This window comes from Rhinatrema bivittatum, chromosome 2, assembly GCF_901001135.1.
Source record: "Rhinatrema bivittatum chromosome 2, aRhiBiv1.1, whole genome shotgun sequence".
Lineage (NCBI taxonomy): Eukaryota > Metazoa > Chordata > Amphibia > Gymnophiona > Rhinatrematidae > Rhinatrema > Rhinatrema bivittatum.
In genome coordinates this window covers 97344817-97366960 of record NC_042616.1, presented here as the reverse complement: position 1 = coordinate 97366960, position 22144 = coordinate 97344817, and the positions used below count along the sequence as shown (strand labels likewise).

The window sequence follows — 22144 nt, the reverse complement described above, 5'->3', positions numbered from 1 at the left end:
TCAGATCACATGTATCTAGCAAGATCCCAAAAATCGGTTCAGTCCTTGCTTATAAGCAGTGCCTTCCCACTATATGGCTAAAAGTGGTTTATGGATTTTTTTCCCAGGAATTTGTCCAAACCCTTTAAAATACTCATTTATGCTAACTGATTTCACCAAATCCTCCAGCAAAAAATTCCACAGTTTAATTTTATAGTGAGTGAAAAAAATACTTTCTCCCATTTTAAACATGCTACCTTTTAGTTCATGGAGTACTATTAGAACATAAGAACATGCCATACTGGGTCAGATCAAGGGTCCATCAAGCCCAGCACCCTGTTTCCAACAGTGGCCAATCCAGGCCATAAGAACCTGGCAAGTACCCAAAAAGTAAGTCTATTCTATGTTACCGTTGCTAGTAATAGCAGGGGCTATTTTCTAAGTCAACTTAATTAATAGCAGGTAATGGACTTCTCCTCCAAGAACTTATCCAATCCTTTTTTAAACACAGCTACACTAACTGCACTAACCACATCCTCTGGCAACAAATTCCAGAGTTTAATTGTGCGTTGAGTGAAAAAGAACTTTCTCCAATTAGTTTTAAATGTGCCACATGCTAACCATGGAGTGCCCCCTAGTCTTTCTATTATCTGAAAGAGTAAATAACTGATTCACATCTACCCGTTCTAGACCTCTCATGATTTTAAACATCACTATCATATCCCCCCCCCCCCCCCCCCCCCCCTCAGCCATCTCTTCTCCAAGCAGAAACGTCCTAACCTCGTTAGTCTTTCCTCATAGGGGAGCTGTTCCATTCCCCTTATCATTTTGGTAGCCCTTCTCTGTACCTTCTCCATCGCAATTATATTTTTTTTTAAGATGTGGTGACGAGAATTGTACACAGTTTTCAAGTTGGGGTCTCACCATGGAGCGATACAGAGACATTATGACATTTTCCATTTTATTCACCATTCCATTCCTAATAATTCCCACATTCTGTTTGCTTTTTTGACTGCCGCAGAACACTGAACCGACGATTTCAATGTGTTACCCACTATGACGCCTAGATCTCTTTCTTGGGTGGTAGCACCTAATATGGAACCTAACATTGTGTAACTATAGCATGGGTTATTTTCCCTATATGCATCATCTTGCACTTATCAACATTAAATTTCGTCTGCCATTTGGATGCCCAATTTTCCAGTCTCCCAAGGTCTTCCTGCAATTTATCACAATCTGCTTGTGATTTAACTACTCTGAACAATTTTGTATCATCTGCAAATTTGATTACCTCACTCGTCGTATTTCTTTCCAGATCATTTATAAATATATTGAAAAGTAAGGGTCCCAATACAGATCCCTGAGGCACTCCACTGCCCACTCCCTTCCACTCAGAAAATTGTCGATTTAATCCTACTCTCTGTTTGCTGTCTTTTAGCCAGTTTGTAATCCATGAAAGGACATCGCCATCTATACCATGACATTTTACGCTTCTAGGAAAGGTAAAATGTCATGGTATAGATTCATGAGGAACTTTATCAAACGCCTTTTGAAAATCCAAGTACACTACATCTACCAGTTCAACTTTATCCACATGTTTATTAACTCCTTCAAAAAAGTGAAGCAGATTTGTGAGGCAAGACTTGCCTTGGGTAAAGCCATGCTGACTTTGTTCCATTAAACCATGTCTTTCTATATGTTCTGTGATTTTGATGCTTAGAACACTTTCCACTATTTTTCCTGGCACTGAAGTCAGGCTAACCGGTCTGTAGTTTCCCGGATTGCCCCTGGAGCCCTTTTTAAATATTGGGGTTACATTTGCTATCCTCCAGTCTTCAGGTACAATGGATGATTTTAATGATAGGTTACAAATTTTTACTAATAGGTCTGAAATTTCATTTTTGAGTTCCTTCAGAACCCTGGGATGTATACCATCCGATGCAGGTGATTTACTACTTTTCAGTTTATCAATCAGGCCTACCACATCTTCTAGGTTCACCGTGATTTGGTTCAGTCCATCTGAATCATTACTCATGAAAACTCTAATAATATAATTTATGCGTCTTTAATAATATAAATATGCGTTTTCCCCTATTATTCATTTCCCCTATTAAGCATTCTTACATGCTTGTTTTCAGTTAGTGTAAACAGAGATGATATGTAAATTTTACATGAATCCCGGTATATAAAAATGTTAAATAAATAATAAATAAAACCTTCTCCGGAATGGGTATCTTCCCAACATACTCTTTAGCAAACACCAAAGCAAAGAAATCATTTAATCTTTCCGCGATGGCCTTATCCTCTCTAAGTGCCCCTTTAACCCCTCGATCATCTAACAGTCCAGCTGACTCCCTCACAGGCTTTCTGCTTCAGATATATTTAAAAACGTTTTTACTGTGAGTTTTTGCCTCTATGGCCAACTTCTTTTCAAATTCTCTCTTAGTCTGTCTTATCAATGTCTTACATTTAACTTGCCAATGCTTATGCATTATCCTATTTTCTTCTTTTGGATCCTCCTTCCAATTTTTGAATGAAGATCTTTTGGCTAAAATAGCTTCTTTCACCTCCCCTTTTAACCATGCCTGTAATCGTTTTGCCTTCTTTCCACCTTTTTTAATGTGTGGAATACATCTGGACTGTGCTTCTAGGATGGGAAATAACCATTCACTATTTATCTGTTCCTCTCATTAATGATTTTATAGATCTCTATAATATCTCCTATCAGCTGTCTTTTCTCCAGGCTGAAGAGCCCCTACCTAGTTTAGCCTTTCCTTACAGTGGAGTTGTTTTATCCCCTTTATCATTTTGGTCAATGAAAGTTACAGCTCAAATACATTTAAACAATGTTTTTTTTAATTCTTTCACTTGCCTCCTGTAGTTCTATTATTCACCACACACTTTCTAATATGGTAATTTTTACAGTGTTGAAAATAATCTACTATATACCCACATTATGATTTGCAAAATAATTCAGATAATTACTACCATTTTAAGCTTTGTTTCCCTCATGATATAAATGTTTAAATATTATAAACTCTAAAAAGTATAAAAACATAAAATATATATTAGGGAAGACAATTAAGGCAATCTAGGAATAAGACCAAAAAAGGAAGCAGCAGAGAAAGGAAATAGCTAATTAATGATATTTAGCATGATCTACACGTACTTTACATGAGATGTAATAATTGTTCTTTATCTTACCTGTGGAACTTCTGTTGAAATGCCAAAGCATGCACTGGCTCCCTAAATTTTGCTATGGCCTTCCGTTGCTGAGGAATCATCTGAAAACTCTAATAAAAAAAAAAGAAGTAAATAATTAGGTTTGCTTGAATAGCTAATATACATAAAATATTTATAATTTGTTTAGCTTAAAGACATGGCATAACATTTTCAAAAAAAAGTGGAAAAAGAACATGTGAGACAGGTGAACATGTCTGGCATCTTCTATAATCAGGAATGTAGATGTTTTTCTCAAAATGATTAATAAAATGTTTCTTATGTTAGTTCAATGAAAATTAAATGAAACAATAAAACATTCTTGAAAAATGAAGTGTTTGAATCTATGGCTGTAGAAAGATCATGCCGCTGTTGCCAAAATATTTTGTGATTGATGAAACATCCTAAAATGTTCATTTTGCTCTGGTATTTCTTGGATCAGACTGCTTGAAGCAGCCCTTTGGGACAAAACAGGTACCTAAGCTGGGATTCTGGGAATATATCTTTTTTGGGTCAGCAAGATATTTTTTGAAGTATGGAAGTAGTGTTATATTAGCCTGTTCAGGGGCTATTTTCACTGTTAAAGAAGTTGTCCATTTTAGACATCTACATCTGTGAGCTGTGTAAGTATAAATTCCATCATTTTGCTGAAAAAAGAAAAATGTTTTTGCATTAAACACAATTTGAATAAACATTTGTGAAAATAATTTTTTGTAGGCGATGATTATTTTAATATTTAGCTTTATTCCTTTTGTTCATCAAAATTTTGATAAAGATGTATAAAGGTACCTTTCTTTATTTTTTTTCATTTTTCAAACTTTCTTTGTTGTTTCAATTAATATCCATTACACAAACCTAAGGGACGATCTATGAATTTTCTGAGCTGACTTGTATATTTTTGCCCTTTTATTGACTTTTTTATGTCAGACCATAGATAACCGATTATCTTTAAGCTGTTGGACCCTGTGCGCTGATAACTTGGTAGAATACATGAAGATTTGGTTTTACTTTCACACCGGTTTCTGGTATACTACGATTTTTACTTTTCTACCTCTAGGAAAGTTCACTAATTGATCAAGGAAGACAAGTGGGCCACAAACTGAACAGAAGAAAACAAAAAAATGACAAGTGCAATTTCACTGTCAGGTCTAGCTGTATCATGGAAATCTGATAGGCTTCAAGTTTACAAGAGAAGCATTAAAAAATATATGAAAAAGAACGTTTTCTGACATATTGTTGCATTCTTCCATTTTCTCATAATTTGAGTGGGCCTGCAGAAAGATGTTAGGAACCACAGCACCAAGTTATGCTAGCAGGATTTATTTTTCTAATACTGCTTTCACTGAAATACAAAAATCATATTTATAAATATTCAATAGTATAATAATACAAAGAATTTCTCATAAAGATTTGAATCACTGCACCCAGAGAAATTTTATTGAATGGAAGGAAACTAGCTATAGATTAAAAAACAAAACAAACAAAAATAAAACCAGAAGATAAGCTTCATAGGTCTGGAAAGCATAAAGGGGTCAAAACCACCATTACAAAAACAAAGAAATACTAATATATACTCAAAGGAATAAAAATACAATAATGTAAATAATATATCAATTGTAATCAAATACAAATAAAACTGGTATAGGTTATAGTCACTCAACATGGCCATATTTTGCAAATTTGCCTGAAATCAGTGCAAATTTGTTTCAATATATTAAAGAAATGATTAACCAAATAATGCAACTGTAAAAATATATTAAAAAGTTGTACAAACTAACATGTAGTTTGACATTTATTGTTCTTTTAATTATTTTTCAATCCTAAAGGGCTCAAAATGTACTCACAAGCCATTCCTAAATGTCCAAAACAGGCCTCAAAACTTCTGCGGGTAAATAAATCTCCAGGTGACAAATATTCCTGTATTCCAATGCTGCTAATGCATTGTGTTATATGTTCATAGTCTTATCTGATTACCACTCGATTGTCAGATCATTTGCAGCAAAACAAATCCAACAGGATACATCTGTTCATATAGACACGAATGAAGCATTTCACAAAAAACCCCAAACCACTAACCATACATCTTCTGAAAGGAACTGCAAAAAATAGGTTATACAGATCATTATAAATTAACTCGTCATATTGCTAGTTCTAAGTTATCCTTACACAGGAAACAATTTTTTGGAAATGTGATATATGTTTTAGAGCTCTTAATGGTACATAATTGCAAATATGCTACTGACAAACTGATCATTGAAATAAGAGAGCAAAATTTAAATAAAATGTCTGTAAATAAAATGATGAAATCTTTTATTTCTATTAAAAGAAAATGTATTTCATATTGATATTTATTTATTTATTTAACACTTTTTTATACCGACCTTCATAGTAAAAAACCATATCAGATCGGTTTACATAAAACAAGGGTATAACTGAAGCAATAAATAAAAGTAATTAACAAGAGAAGTGAATAAGGTAAAGTTACATTTAACAAGGAGTAAAAAACTTGGGAAGCTTAAGAGCTGGAAGAAAGTTAAAGGCAAAAGGTAATTAAAGATCTTTAATGTCTTACATGCGATAAGTAACACACTAAAGTGTGAATTTGAAGAAGGTGGAGTGAGGGGAATACATTGGTGAAGGACAGACTGTATGGGGTAATTTTTAAAAGGATTTAAAATGCTTAAAACTGGAAAAGCACTTTATATAAGTGAGCTTTTGAAAATTGCTACAATATATGCCATTGAACTATCAATGGCCTTTACATGCGTAAGTGCACGTTAAGGGGTAGATTTTCAAAGAAGCTACCCGGTGTGCACACATGGACACCCGATTTTATAACATGCGAGCGCAGGTGCACACGCTATAAAATCGGGAATCAGTGCGCTCAAGGGGGTGCACAATTGTGCACCCTGCGCGCGCCGATGCCCGCGGGCTTTACCAGTTCCCTCCCAGGCCGCTCTGAGGAATTTCCCTTCCCACCCCTTCCCCTAACCTATCCCCCCCAGCCCTATCCTAACCCCCCCCAAATTTTATTTTACCTTCTGCGCCTGGATCCAGGCAGGCGCAGGTTGCGTGCGCCGGCAGCCTGCCGGCATGTGATCCCCGGCACAGCGGCAAATGGCCGCTGTGCCCGAGGCCTTTGGCCACGCCCCCACACCGCTCCTTTTTTAAAGACCCGGGACTTAGACTTGTCCCGGGGCTTTACGCGCGTTGCTGGGCCTTTATAAAATAGGCCCGGCGCGTGTAACCTGATTTACGTGTGTAGAGCTTTTAAAATCTGGCCCTAAGTGTGCAAATGGACTTTTGAAAATTGCTACAATAGTATGTTACATTTTACATGTAACTCCTTTGAAAATTACCTCCTAAGGCTACATTCGTAGGGCATCTGCCTGCCAAAGCTAGGACAATGGGTGCTAATTCTAACCATAGTAAAATGCACGTCTTCATTTTTTAAAAACTGAAAACACCAAGTGAAAACAATCTTAAAATGTTAGGGTTATGTGTGTACCGACACTGCTGAAAAGAAAAGTATGTGTATAGAAAGAAGGCGTTTCAAGGGCATTCCAGGGTGGTGTATGGGAGGACCTGCAGATTTATGTATTTTATAAAGGAAGTACACATAATGCATCAGACATGTACTTATGCTTTTACACATGCTAAACAAATATTACAAATATTAAATCTGACTTCTCTTTTATCTGCAGTTTGTGTGTGGTGGGGTCTGAAGTAAGTGGTGAAAAAAGCTGGTGAACTGGTGGAGCGTGTGTGTGAACCGTTGTAAGTCTCAGTGAACGGTTGCCTGGAACACACACAAATGTTTTCTTAAGCAAGATACATGCATACATTAGTCAATGCTATAAATACCTGCTCTGCACTTAAAATGTGCTTATTATGCAATATATATATGTACTTTTATAAAATATTTGGAAAAACTATATGCACCACACCATTACAAAGTGACCCATATGCACATGTTTGAGTCGGAGATACCTAGTATTTTATAAACTGTGGTTCCCACTGCAGTTTATAAAATAAAAGCTCAACTTTAGACACATCAACTTATGCATGCATGTGCTGAGTCACTCAGCCTGTTGAAAATTACCCTCACTTCAAATTCTTCAGTCAGCCTTGGCACTTCAGTATAACATCACCTGGAGATTTATTTGCCAGAGGACTTTTTGATACCTTTGTTTTTTATTTATTTATATGCCTATTTATAGTCCACAGCTCTCAGCAGGTTACAGAGGAACATTCATGATCAATTTACATTTATGAAAAGAGATGACAAATAGCTACTTAAATATGTATGAATGGTATGTGAGCACATTTAACCTTTTTTGAGGTAGAAAAAATTATTGGAACAGAAGAACCTAAATGTTTGCTAATGTTCATAGTCACAAAAGTAAGATCATAGAATTGTTTTAAGTTTTTAAACACTTCAATTTTAGATAATGGGTTTTATCATATGATAGTGCTGCTCCACTATTTAGATTACCGTGCTATGTACAACAATATAATCATATATCAAGTTCTTGTACTAGTACCGGGGTAGGCAGCTCCAGTCTTTAATTGTCACAAGCATGTTTTCTTTTTTCAGGATATCCACAATGAATATGCATGAGATATATATGCATACAAAGGAGGTAGTACATGCAAATATATCACATGCATGTTCATTATGTACACCATGAAAACCAGAACTCTTAGAGGACCACAGCTGCCAATCCCTGTACTAGCCCATTTTTATTCATAACACGGCACTTTATTTTATAAGCCATACTTCTAAACACACCTAGAATGGGTTCAGATTAAATATAAAAATACCATATCAACAAAAATGTATATAAATAATGAAAGCAATTCAACTAAAACTGTAACAGATTAATAGATCAATACAACAAGAATAGTAAGTACCACCACAAGGTAAATAATGATTAGGAGATTAGCAAATTAGTTTCTAAAGATGCTTGAAGGTCTGCTTCCATGCTGCCTTCTCTCTTCTTTTTTAAATCTTTGATCATAAAATTACATGTATTCTTCCACACAGTAACAGTGTACAATGTTTCGGCATCTAGCCTTTCTCAGATGAGTCACAAACTGTAAGAGTACGCTTGACTTCATTAACACCAACACCTCCTTGATAGTTCAATTTAAGGAAACAACCACCTATCAATACTATCTTAAATGATCACTTGGTCCAAGTTGCAACCCAATTGGGTTTTCAGGATTCCTACAATGAATATGTATGAGATCTCTTTGCATGCACTGCCTCTACTGTATGCAAAAAGATCTCATGCATTTGTACTGTAGAAATCCTGAAAACATAACTGGATTGAAGCCCTTGAAGATCGAGTTTTGGGACTCCCCCTCTTAACCAATCAAATCAAGTCACATATTGAACTGTCTGTTGGGTTGTTCAAATCAGACAGAGCCAAAGAAAAAGCCACTCTAACGTGCTCCTTACAAAATTACTGACCAATGTGTCCATATTCAAGCCAAAAGGGGATATCGTGTTGAGTTCAATAATTCATTTTGCTCATACTATATCAGAAGTCGATCAAAGTTCCCTCCTCCCCATGTTTAGACACTTACCTGATCTATGGTCATCGGGACATACCTAGCAAGTCTGTTTTTCAGGATTATCCACCACAATGAATATGCAAGAAATAGATATGGATACAATGGAGGCAATTCATGCAAATCTATCTCATGCATATTCATTGTGGATATCCTGAAAACCTGGCTGGCTATGTGCATCCTTGGATCTGGGTTAAGAACCACTGATCTACAGAGATTTTTGTTTTCAGTTATTTTATTTTTCCTGATAATTTATCAGTGTTTATTATAACAAACAAAATGGAAGAAAATCATTAGAAAAACTGCTTTCCATTGATTTTCTCCCATTCTGTTTGTTCCCTTTTCAAATTAATTATGAATATGTTAAACAGCACAGGTCCCAATACAGATTCCCATGGTACTCCACTAATAATCTTCCTCCATTTGTAAAGCAAATCATTTAATCCTGTCTTTTAATCGGTTGTCAATCAACAGTAGGGCAGTGTCTCCTATGCTATGATTTTTTAAATTCTTGAGGAATCCCTCATGAAGCACTTAGTCAAATGCCTTCTGAAAATCCAAATACGCTATTATCAATCAGCTTACCTTTACCTCCATATTTATATATGCCATCAAAAAAATCTAATGAATTTGTACGGCAAAACTTCTCTTTATTAAAATCATGATGACCCTTTCTCCATTATATCATGTCTATATAAATGACCAGTAATTTTGTATGAATAGCTTCTACTAATTTGCCCAGTACTGAAATCAGGCTAATCGGTTTAGTTTCCCAGATCATGCCCTTTTACATTTGCCATACTTGGGCTATTTTACATGACGATTTACAGATTATTAGCAACAGGTTTGCAATTTCATGTTTGAGTTCTTTCTAGACTCTGGGGTGGGTACCATCCGGTCCTGGTAATTTGTTACTTTCAATTTGATCTATCACATACTCCATTATCACAGAAATTTGTTTTAATATTGCTCAGAATCATCACCAAAGAATGTTTTCAGTATGGGTTTGTTCCCAGTAATCTCCACAGTAAAGACAGAGACAAAGAGTTCATTCAGTTTTGCTTCTATTTCTTTGTCCTCCATCAGTACCTCTTTTATGTCCTTGGTCATCTAGCGGCCCAGCTGACCTCCCTTATAGCTTTCTGCTTCAATGTACTTGAAAAAGTATATTAGTTTTTGCCTCTATGGCAAGCTTCTTCTCAAATACTCTCTTGGCCTGTCTTACTATTGTTTTACATCTAACTTGCTCTTGCCTTTTTTCTTCATTTGGGTCTGCTTTCCATTTTTTAGAAGATTACATTTTTGGCTTTAATTGCCTCTTTCACCTTTCCATTAAATCATGCTAATAGTCATTTTGCCTTCTTTCAACCTTTTTAAATGCATGGAATTCATTTTATCTGGGCTTCCAAGATGGTATTTTTAAACAAAGTCCATGCCTCATGCAACTTTTTAAGCTTTTAATCTCTGCATCTCTCCTTTTGCTTTTTTCCTAACATGATTATGATGGTTACAATCGATATAATAGCCTTGTATGTTAATATTCCACAAGATAGTACTCAAGAAACTGTTCACTGGACTTTAAATCTGGAGGAAGGGGGAGCAGTGTACCAACTGTCATTTTGTGTGAATTAGCTAGGATGGCTAGACGAAAATTTTCCATTTTGATTTTTTTTAATCTTCAGATTTATGTATTAGTATTCTATTTTATCAAAAAGCCATAAAAAAGGATATGGAAGAATATCACAAATTTGTGAAATTAATATGCAATATATTCAGGTTAAATTTGGACATATTGTTGTGTTTTGCTGTATTGTTGAAAAAAGGTCTCGCAGACTACTATATAAATCTTTAGTAGGTGGCAAGGTTAAGGAAAGATATGCTTTCAGATGAGCTACAGGTAGGGATAGAATAAGAATCAATTTAATCGTATCTCCTCATTTTAACATTGCCAAGATGAAAATATAATATCCCTCACTTTAGCTTTAATTTGCATTGTAATTTAACTGTGGTTCTGGCCAAGAAATCATTCCACCAGAAGTACAAACAAAAACTGAATTGTTATTACTGTTTGGATTTCAGTCTGTGTGCACGCTCTGGGACACCATTTAAAAGAGGCTGAAAAAGAAATAATGAAAAGTAGTATCTCACAAAGTATCTTGTCGATAGCTACTGCTGAAATATTTTGAGCTAAACTACAGTCAGTGGTTTTCACTTATAAACTTCTAACCATATTATTTTCATTATATTTTAAAGATCATATTTCCAACAACTTTGTCTCTGATTCATTGTCTGGAACATTATCAGGCAAAATCAATTGTTATCTGCCTTGTTTTTCATATTCAAATTGCTGGTCCTAATCAAGCTGAGCCTTCTTCACTCCCTGTTATCAAGTGAAGTGGGCATTTTTAGAAACTGATTAATTCTGTCAGTTCAGGGCATGTAGCGGCATTTATATTCTTATTAGAATTCAGATCCCAAATTTCAGGTTACAGAGGATGCCATCATATAATGTTTCCACTTAATCTACTCTCATACTTGTTTAAAGTCAGCAGAGGTATTAACTATTCCTACCTACCCTCTCCAAAGATATCAGTGTGTAGTTACCATAGTAACAAAAAGACCTGATTACTGTCAACTGGTAATGGAACCCAATTGGGAGAGGGCAATGGCACATGGCACCAATGGAGACAGTTTTTGATGTTGTACTGAATGATCATCTGGGATACAGTGATAACCGGAGGTATGGTTCGGTATTAAGAGCTCAGGTGGTAAAGGTTCATTCAAAAGCGAGGGTCCTAGATTTCAGGAAAACACATTTTCTTAGAATAGAAGAATACCTCAAGAAGTCATTAGATGGATGGGAAAATCTAGGGGAAGCAGAAGAGCAGTTGGGCAAAATTAAAAGGAAATATTATAAGGGCAACTAACTTTTTTGTTAGGAAAGAAGAAATATAGGCCACTATGGGCCACATTTTCTAATCTACGCCCGATTTTATAACATGCGCGCGCAAGTGTGCACACTTGTGCACCTTGCACGCGCCGAGCCCTAGGGGAGCCCCGATGGCTTTCCCCGTTCCCTCCGAGGCCGCTCTGAAATAAGATTGGAAATGAAGTAAACCTCAATCGATTTTCAGAAAAGTGTGTTTTTGAGGCATTAACTAATTAAAGTTGATAGAGCGATGGGGACAGATGAAATACATCCAAGGGATTTTAGAGAAGTTCTGGTAGCATTGCTGGCTGACCTTTTCATACTTCTTAGATTTGGGATTAGTTCTGGAGTACTGGAGACCAGTGGATGTGGTTTTTATTCACAAAAGTGAAAGGAGGAGGCTGGGAACTAAAGATCAGTTAGTCTGACTTCTCTGGTGAGCAAATTAATAGAATTATTGCTAAAAAAAAGAATACGATGCAGCTTCTGGAATCCAACACATTACAAGATCCGAGGCAGCACTGCTTTACCAGAGGTAGGTCTTGTCAGGTGAATCTGATCAATTTCTTTGATCTGGTGACCAGAGAGGTGGATCGGGGAGAGTGCTGGTTGTAGTGTACTTGGATTTTAGTAAGACCTTTGACACAGTTCTGTCCTAAAATGACCGAGTTAGAAGCTGATTGTGTGTAAGGCAACAAAGGGTTGTGAAAAATAGATTTTAATCTGAGGAGAGGGACATTACTAAGAGTGTGCTACAGGGATCAGTTATTTTCAATATTTTCATGAGGATTATTGGGAAAAGTTTGTCTTTTTGCTAATAATACTAGCATCTGCAACAGGGTAGACAGGAAGATGAATAACATGAGGAATGGTCTAGGGTCTGGCAGCTAAGATTTAATGCTAAAAGATGCAGAGTTATGCATTTAGGATGCAAAAACCTATGGGAGAAGTACAGTATAGGGAGTGAAAGTCTTCTAAGCAAGAAAAAAGAGTGGATCTGGGTGTGATCGTATCTGAAGATCTCAAGGTAGCCAAACAGGGGGATAAGGAGACGGCAAAAGCCAGAAAGATCACACAGAGAGAGAAATGGTCAACAGAAAAAAAGGAGGTGATATTGCTCCTGGTGAAAACGCATTTGGAATCCATATATAGTTCTAGAGACATAGTCAAAAGGATATAAACCAGATGGAGTAGATCCAGAGGATGGCTACTAAAATGGTCAGTGGTCTTCATTCTAAAGTATACGGGGACAGACAAAGAGCTACACATGTAAACGCTAGAGGAAAGGCGGGATAAGGGAGATATTGTTATGAACCCTCCAGTAGCAGTGCTACGGGAGGCTCCTTACCTCTTCCTGGAGGCCGCTCCAAGCCAGGGTCTCGCCTGCTAACTGTCCAGGATTTGCTTCAGGGCCTGGGAGGCCTCGATGTCCTTGGGGCCTGCCTGAGGCTGCTTGTGTTTGCATGGTCTTCCTGGTTTGAGCTACACCCTTCCCTAGGGGCTGGCCCACAGCACTTCTCCGTAGTTATAGGGCCAGCTAGGGGTGGGCCTGCCAAACTCCTCCCAGGGAGTCGCCAGTCTGCAGCCCTATAAAAGGACTTCAACTTCATTCTGTCTTTGCCTTGCATCATTGTGACTTCCCTCTGGAGGCTCCTGCCTGCCAGAGCCTTGTAAGGGCTTCTGTTCTTCGTGGAGCTCCTCGTCTCATCTGCTTTTATACTACGTCTTCGTGTCTTGATGTCTTGCCTGAGGTCCCTGACCATGTCCTGATGTTCCGCCATGATCTTCCTTATCCTGATGTGTCTGCCTACCAGGATGTTCTTCCCTGCATCTTCGTCTGGTGCTCCTGAGCCTTCCGTCCTGCATAGCAGTGGTTCTCAAATGATGTCGTGCCCGAGAATGGAGAGGCCTGCAGGTGGGATTCGTCCCTGTGCTCCTGAGCCTCCGTTCCCGCCAGCCTTGGGGGAAGCTTCGGATGACACGGCTTCGTCATTGGAGTTCCTCCTTGCCTGGGTCTTTCCTGCGCTTGTCCCGCTCCCCTGGGACAGGGTGGTTTGTGACCAGCCCATTGGGTCCGCCCGTGAAGGTGGGCTGAGTAGGGCGCCCTGAGAGACAGTGCCAATGTCCTCCTGCCCTATGTCTCGTCTTGTTTGGATCAAGTTCCTTGTCATGCTTGTGATGCCGTCGCATCAACCCAGTCTCATCCGAGATGCCCCCGCATCCATCATAGTCCTGTATGCGTGTCAAGGCCTCCGTCTGCCCTCAACCTCAGGCCAGGCCTGCTGCTCCATGCTGTTCGCAGCAGGTCCGAAAGGGCTCGGAATGGTCGGAGGACCATTCAACTTCCAACATCCTTGGGTGTTGGCCTTGGGAGCTTGCAGGCCTGGCAGAGGGTCAGCCAGTCAGCCATGCGGAGCCACCGTCAACCCTCGACTCGGCCCTGAAGGTCTGGGCCCGGGCTGAGGCCCAAGGGCACACTAAACACCCCCGCTCACAACAGATATGACAGACATTTAAATACCTCCAAGGTTTCTATGTAGATGATGTGGGCCTCTTTCAAAGGAAAGGAGGGGCTCTACAATGACGGGTCATAGGATGAGGGTGAAAGGGGTAAACTAAGAAGTAATCTAAGGAAATATTTATTTACAAAGTGGCTAGTGGATGCATGAAACAGCCTTCTTGTAAAGGTGGTAGAGACAAGGACAGAACCTGAATTTTAAAAAGCATGGGGATAAACAGAGGATCTTTGAGGGAGCAGTAAGGATTGTAAAGCTGAATATTTGGGTGGGGATGGGCAGACTAGATAGACCATAATGTTTTTTTTTTCTGACACCATATTTTTAAACACTATGCATATATTATGCAGCCTGGCTCGTTATAGTGATTAACATAGGCCTGGATTTATCAAAATGCGGTAAGTACCGCATGCGATAGCAAAAGGGGCGTGTTTTATGCTAATATAGCATTTATCGCAATTTGCACTAATTACCTGTGCGAAGAGCTAAGTTAGGGCAAATTGCAATACCATTTTCAGATTCTGCGATAAGTGCCAGACCTGTTGTATTTCCTTCATTCAACCACCAGGGGACCATTGTTAATGGTCCTAGACACACAGGGAGGGGAGAGGGAGGGGGAGAGAGAGAGAAAGAGAGACTGGCCATAATGTCATGGCCCATAGGTAGGTATTTGTATCCCTATGGTAGGCCCACCTAGTAACTCAAGGTGGGGTTTAAATAAGAGTGTAGGCGGTTAGGGGTCACTTTGACATTCTACCTGACACCTATGAACAGAACAGTGGTCTCTTGTGAAGATTTGCTGGCCTTCGAAGTGAGGAAACTCACTCCAAGATGAGATTTGGGCAAGGTTCGCTCAACCAAGCTTGAGGGACTCTCTACCTGGGTAACATCAAGCTAGGTTGAGAGAACATTGCCCAAATCTCAGCTTGCAGTGAGTTTTTTCTCTCCCCCCCCCCCCCCCCCCTGTCAATTCACCTGAAATAGGACTTATGGGACACATCGCAAATGGCGATGAAACTTTTCTGCACGGTCACGGCTGCTATCGCACAGCCTAACGCAATCCAAAGAGGTGTAGTTAAAGTCGGTGTAAGGCTGTGCGATAGCTCTTCGCAGACAGGCTAACCCAGCCCACTCTCCGCCCCTAACTCCTCCTATTTTCTGAATTTGCATCGCACCATACGATATGGTGCAATCGCATGCGTTAAACACGTTTTCGCATGCGTTAAAGGCCTATCGCATGCGATAAGCCCTTAACGCATGCGAAAACGCCTTATCACATTTTGATAAATGACCCCCATAGTGTGGTACACTCTTTGTTTTACCCTCTACAATAAGCATTGGATATGCACTGCATGCACTAGACATGTACTGTAAATATTGCCACTCACATAATGTAATAGACTATATATGCTTCCAAAACTGTAAAAAACCCAACCTACTGTAAAACATTTTGAGCTTTTATTTATAAAACAATTTTCCAGCAGTAAACAATAATGGTAATATATTTATGAAAATCTCTTCCTTCCCTTTATAAGAACACCTGTTTTAATGATTTAAGTATGCTATTTTAGCCATTTTAATGCAAAACACAATTAACAGACGCATTTAAAAAAATGTGCTTACACCATTTACTTACAAGAACTATTTTCTTCATGCTTTAATAAAACACAGCAGCAAATATAACAAGATGAATAGAAAACTTTATGAAACATTTCAAAAAACCAACAAAATTGGCAAGTCATCATAGATTCAAAAACTTAACCGAAATAGTTCCAAAATATACAAACATTAGTCATACGAACAAGCTGAATAGAACTAAAAGAATTAATGACCTGCCATTTGCAGCTTTTGAAAAGATATACAACAGAATAACAATCCTTCAGTCAAGCATTTTCAATATGTCCTTTTGAATGAAGGAAGGCATTTGCAAATATGAAACAGTACAAACTAAAGACATGATGGAACTGCCCATGTACACTAAAACAATAAAAATTATTGTGACTATCCTTTTAGATAGTGCACAGACATAATGCCAAAGAGGGTTAATTTTATTTTATATGAATGTGTATACTGCAAAAAGGATGGCATAATGCAACTTTCTGGAAGTTTAACTTTTAAGTTCAAGAAACATTTTCTATGCACATTACAAGCAACTGTCTAGTGACTTGTCACTTGATGAGATGCAATAAGTTCTAATGGGTTTAATCATTTCTGATATATTTTCGACATAAACTAACTTGAAACAACTTAATTTGGACACTTACTGAGAAGGTAGCCATCGAAGTATCTGTTTCACATAGTAAAATGAAGCTTTGGTAGTCTGCCCAATAAAACATTTATAGTTCACCAAGCTAAACACTTTAGGAGCAATTTAAACATTTACAACCCAAAAATTAAAGTTATATCAAAAAAGGCAAAATTGGCCAACATGACCAGTTGATTCAACATTTTCTGGAAAACTAAATCATGCCAACTGAAGTTTCAAACTGCTTTAGATTGGCAGTAGTAGCAATTGGGGATGGAGGGTGAGAATAAATCTCATTGTGCTGTTTCAAATAGTAATAAACACAAAATATACATTGAATTAGCACAATTGTGAAACTTGTGAGCAGTGGTGACTGATGGTTAAGGCACTATTGCTCAGAAGTTTCAAACATCTGCTAATTTTATTCTTTTTATGTCTGTCAACCTGTGTCCAATATATGCGCACATTTTTCTTTAAGTCATACTTAAAATTCAAAGTATTTTCTGCTTTGCTACATTTCACTACCAGGATTTTATGAGAAACAATATCTGTATAACTATTAATGCACATAATTGTTACAAGTGCCATTTAGGTTAAAAAAAAAAAGAAAAGAAAGATTTCTGCTAATTCAGTCCAAGAAGAATACAATCTCAGATTCAAATGACTATCCTTGATTTTGTTCTTATCAGCTGGCACACATACATTTATCACAGAAATAATCCCAAGCAGGTACATCTAATATCATGAAATTAGAAAAATGCCACTGCTGTATATTCACACTTTATATAATAAGAATCTATTATAGACCATTTGGGATTTTAAGCAAGTCGACTATTAAAAGTTATAAATTTGCTCATCTAACAAAATTCTTGTAAAGAAAATTCTTGTAAAGAACAGGCAAAAAACTTAACCTTTTCCATAGCAACAGCAAAAATAGAAACAAACTAATCTAGGAATCTGCTGGTTTTAATCACAGTGCCCTTTCTTGGTAACAAAGCCTATCTGCAGCTAATTCTTATTCTACATATACACAACAGAACAAATAGGCTAGTATCCAGTGAGGAATTATTAAAAAAAAAAAAAAAGAAGCAAAGTCACTGTAATAAACACAAGTAAACACCAATCATTGTGCTAAGGTTTCTCAATATATTAAATATTACTCATATAAAATTGATAATCCTATTGACTTAGGAGGCAATTTGGAGTATAGCCTATATAGTTGTAAAGTACACAAGTACTTTGCAATGAATTTCCAAAGGAAAACTGCCTGGGTAGTTTGAAAATCAGCTAGCATAAAGTACGTGTGCTAAAAGTGCCTGTGTAGTTTGCACCTGCTATTTGTGTGGGTGGCCATGGAGGGATAAAATAGCACCATATTCATATAAGTGATTATAATACCCTACAATTCACCCTAAAAATTAAATATTTTCCTTTTTCTAAATGTAAATATATATATATGATAATAATGAGATGGTAGTGTTCATATCACAACGCTGCAAGAATGCAGAAAGGAATCACCTCAAATATTTAGAATCTTCAGAATAATTTGAGGTGAGTCCTTTCTGCACTCTTGTAGCGTAGTGATACGAGTACTACCATCTCATTATTATAAATGTTTTAAAGTATATATATTTACATTTAGAGATAGGAAAATATTTAATTTTGAGGGTGAGTTTATAGTGTATTATCACCACTTATGTGTATATGGTATTTACGTGTTGGGTGTCCTTATTAAGCTACAATTGGTATAAAATAGACAGACTTTGGAAAATGCCAAATGCTGTTTAACTCAGACTTCAACCACCCAAAGGAGTACCTTTCCTTTTTTCATGTGGCTATGAGTATTCTCATTGTGAAACTGCACATACTTTTCAGACGGGCTGGGTAAATAGCTTTGAAAACCACCCTCCCACTATTTTGTTTTTATACTTTTTCTCAAGAAATTGTGAACCTATCTATTGTTTGTCTTTGTAATGTATAACATGGATACTACATTTAAAAATGCTCTGTTTGTCAATATGATAATATTAGACAGAACCACTTTTAAATAGCTGTCTGAAAGCACAGCTGCAGGGTGTTGGTAATAAATCCTTAAAATGTAAAGAGGGAATTTAGGCTGTAACAGCAAGCTACAGTACAGTTCACATTTAATTTTCTTTCTAATAAGTTTGAATTACATCTCAAATAACATTTCATTTTAGGAAGTGCTTTTGAAGTTCTATTGCAATTTATTTCAGAATCATTTCAGGGAAAATTAAATGACGACTGTACTGTACTTTAAATACATACTTTAACAAAGAAATTGCTTTTACAAATCAAGAATGTAACATTTGATTCCTATCAAATTTTTTTTATGCATATAGCAGCTTAACAAGAGACAAATCAAAATAATTTAGTACAATCAAAAGTCAAAATTAAAGCACATTTGTTAAAGCAATATTAAGAAATTGATTAACTCAGTTGCATTCAGCAAGTCCTCTTTTGTCTCTCGCTGCTCTATTTCTGTTCCAGAAACAATCTTCAGGTCTTTGGCTAACAACTGATCCTCACAACAACGTTAGGTTTCTTGCTCTCAGCTATTTCAGGATAGTCTCCCCATGTTTTAGACTCCAGCTTCCTGTCACAGCCAATTCAGAAAAGAAAAACTTGTGTTTAGCTACTGAACAGCATTTCATGGCAAGTGTCTAACCAGTAGTATTTACCTACTTCACAATTTCCCAACATACATACTCAACAGGAAGAATCTGTATTGTGTTGAAGTGGATTTAAAAGCCTACAAGGGCTTATACACAAAACAGCCCCGGTATGCTGCTCACAGTCCCTCCAGAGAACTTTAAACATCTCTTCAGCAGGGACTAGGCTTGCAGTGTCAGGGTTTGTTAAGCTGCCCTGTCTGAGACTTGCCCAAGTTCCTTGCTGCCACTTTCTTTTAAAGGCAAAAAAAAGGAGAGAGACAGGCAATTTTTAGGGAATATACTTTAATGTTTAAATATTGCAATCAGTCTCTCAACCATCTTCCTGACTGGCTAATTCTTTATTTATTTATGGGGCTCATGATTGGAAAGAGCATTTAGAGATTTAGAATTGTCCATGGATAATATGGAAAAATGAGGCATTTAGATTATTCTCAGAGAATTCGATTCAAACATTCAGTGTTACTGCACATCTCCCCAAAACTAGGGATTTATGCACCAATCTCATGCAGGATCAAAAAAATTTAAATCAGCCCTAAGATGCCTTTTCAATATAATTTATTTCATATTCAAATTCTATTTGGGATTCTAATAAATAACCTACAATAGAAAGAAATTTTACGCAATTATCTTATTGCTACATTTAAAAAATACTTGGCAGGGGGCAGGTCTATTTTCAAATTTTGCTATAGGCACAAACTGGAAAGGCATCTTGAAAATATGGTTCTTTGTTGTGTAGAACACATACTTTCCAAAAAAAAAAAAATTGAGGAAGATTCAAGGCTATCTGAATTATACTATGTATTAGAAAGTAGCTCTTGATTATTTACAATTTTAATGATAATCTTTAGACATTGCTATATTATTTTTATTAACAGCTACATCTATGACCTTGGACAAGTCACTTCACCCTCCATTGCCTCAGAAACAAACTCAGAGCCTTATTTACTAAAACTTTTCTCCCACACCATGTCTCTGGGAAAAATGCTTAGTAAATGAGGTCCTTAGATTGTAAGCCTTCTGGGGTCAGGTTTAATACCCACTGTACCTGAATATAATCATGTGTTTATCTATCAATGAAAAGGTGCATGCTAAATCTAAATAAGTATTTCAAAAGTAGCCTTATCAAATTGGCATCCCTACAAACACCAGAAAACTAATGTAACTTCAAAAAGAGAAGTTACTTACCTGTTACAGATGGGCTCTGAAGACAAAGGAATGACTAGTCACACTGACAGGTAATGTCACCACCGATGGTGCAGACACTGAATATGTTTTCAGAGTTTTCCCGTAAAAACCCCAAAATCCTTATAGCTATGCATTAACAGTTTGTGTTGCTGCTTAGTATGGCTCATTTTGTTGCTTTCTTGCCAAGAAATAATGATGTGGTGGGGTAAAGTTGGTTCTAACCTTCAAAAATACCTTGTAGAATGGCCTGTCCAAACCTCTTATCACACTGAGAATCAGCATCTAAACAATAACCTGACGCAAATGTGTGACTAGAAGACCATTTTTGCATATCTCCTCAATAGTGGTTGAACTTGGATAGGCCACTGACATAGCCATGGTCCTTACATTATGAGCCTTGACACGATCTTCCAAGGTCAAACCGATTAGGGCATAAGTGAAGGGGATGCAGTTTGCTATCCAGTTACATAGTGTTCTCTTCAAAATGGTAAGCAAAGGCTTACTGAGGCAAAATGAAAAACTGGATAGACTTTCTAAAGATTTTAGTCCACTCCAGATAGATGACAGGTCTCTTACAATCCAAACTGTGTAAAGCTGTTCACCTTAGCTGGAATATGTCCTTGGAAAATATGATGGAAGAATGATCGATTATTGTGAAAGTCCAAAACAATTATAGGTAGAAACTTAGGGTCTGTGTGCAGCACCAACGTACTATGATGGAGTTTAGTATAAAGTGGATAAGTTACTATAGACTAATGCTCTCCAACTAGTGAGCTGAAATAACCGCCATAAAAAAAAAATAAAAAAATCTTCCATGTTACATAACTTAGCCAACAGAAGGCCAGAGGCTCAAAAGTGTCTTTCATCAGTTATATTAAAGCCCCATACAATGCAAGCAGCCTGATGATAGACTTCAAATGAAGCAAGCATCATATGAATTCTATATGTATGAGTTGTATAGAAGTTGGTCTCCTTGCTACATAATGATGGCACAGATGAACTGCACCAATATGTACACTGACAAAGTTATTTTTCAGTCCAGACTTTGACATATGTAGAAGATGTTCCTGCAGTCTGTGTGGGATTGAAGAAGAGATCTTGGGCCTTGCCTCCACACCAGCCAGCAAGTTTACTCTATTTAGAATCATAGACCCTTCCAATGGATTCCTTACTAGAAGCCAAGACCACTTGAGAAACTGGGTGAAGAGACCAAAAAACATGATTTCACTTTCCACATTCAAAGCCGTGAAGGCGAGGGACTGGAGACTGTATGAAGCAACATTCCTTGGTTCTGCAATATTAGAGTTACAAAAATGTCCAACTTGGTTGGTTTTCTGGCGGATAAATCCCGAAGAATTAGACACCAAATCTATCTTGGCCAAGAAGAAGTTTTCAAAGTAAATTCTGGTTGCTAGTGATAAGATAACTTAGTGAATGTTTCTGATCAATTACTTTGATAATGAGAGAGTATGAGAGAAAATTAGCACAGCTGAAAAGGGCAAATTAAAGAGAACATTTGCTTTTGTCTTCAGGACATTTGCAATTGGAACTCTTGTTCTGAATTAAATCAATTGGAAGGCAAGAGTTCTAGGAACCTCTTTTTTAGACGGAGTTAAACAGATGAGTACAAGAGAGACACTGTGAAATATGTGGAGGTATGTTTATTCTAGAGGGCTTCTTTTTGAGAGTTCAATTAGACTGTAGGTTAGACCAGGGGTACGCAACCTTTTCGAATGGTGTGCCAAGATTTAAATCAGGGGTAAGTAACTCTGGTTCTCGAGTGCCACAAGCTGACCAG

At 37.3% G+C, this 22144-nt stretch overlaps 1 protein-coding gene across 7 annotated transcripts in view; it reads right to left on the bottom strand.

Annotated features, from left to right (window-relative positions):
* Positions 1-22144, bottom strand: part of RBM33 (RNA binding motif protein 33) — a 523998-nt gene that overhangs the window by 30455 nt on the left and 471399 nt on the right. For 4 of the 7 annotated variants that reach the window (XM_029588463.1, XM_029588468.1, XM_029588464.1 and 1 more), the window contains one exon: positions 3184-3272. In XM_029588463.1, coding sequence (XP_029444323.1) covers positions 3184-3272 — 89 coding nt within the window. Of the gene's footprint in view, positions 1-3183; positions 3273-18096; positions 19083-22144 lie in introns of those variants that run through there. The other 3 variants (XM_029588466.1, XM_029588465.1, XM_029588467.1) reach the window with 1 other exon arrangement.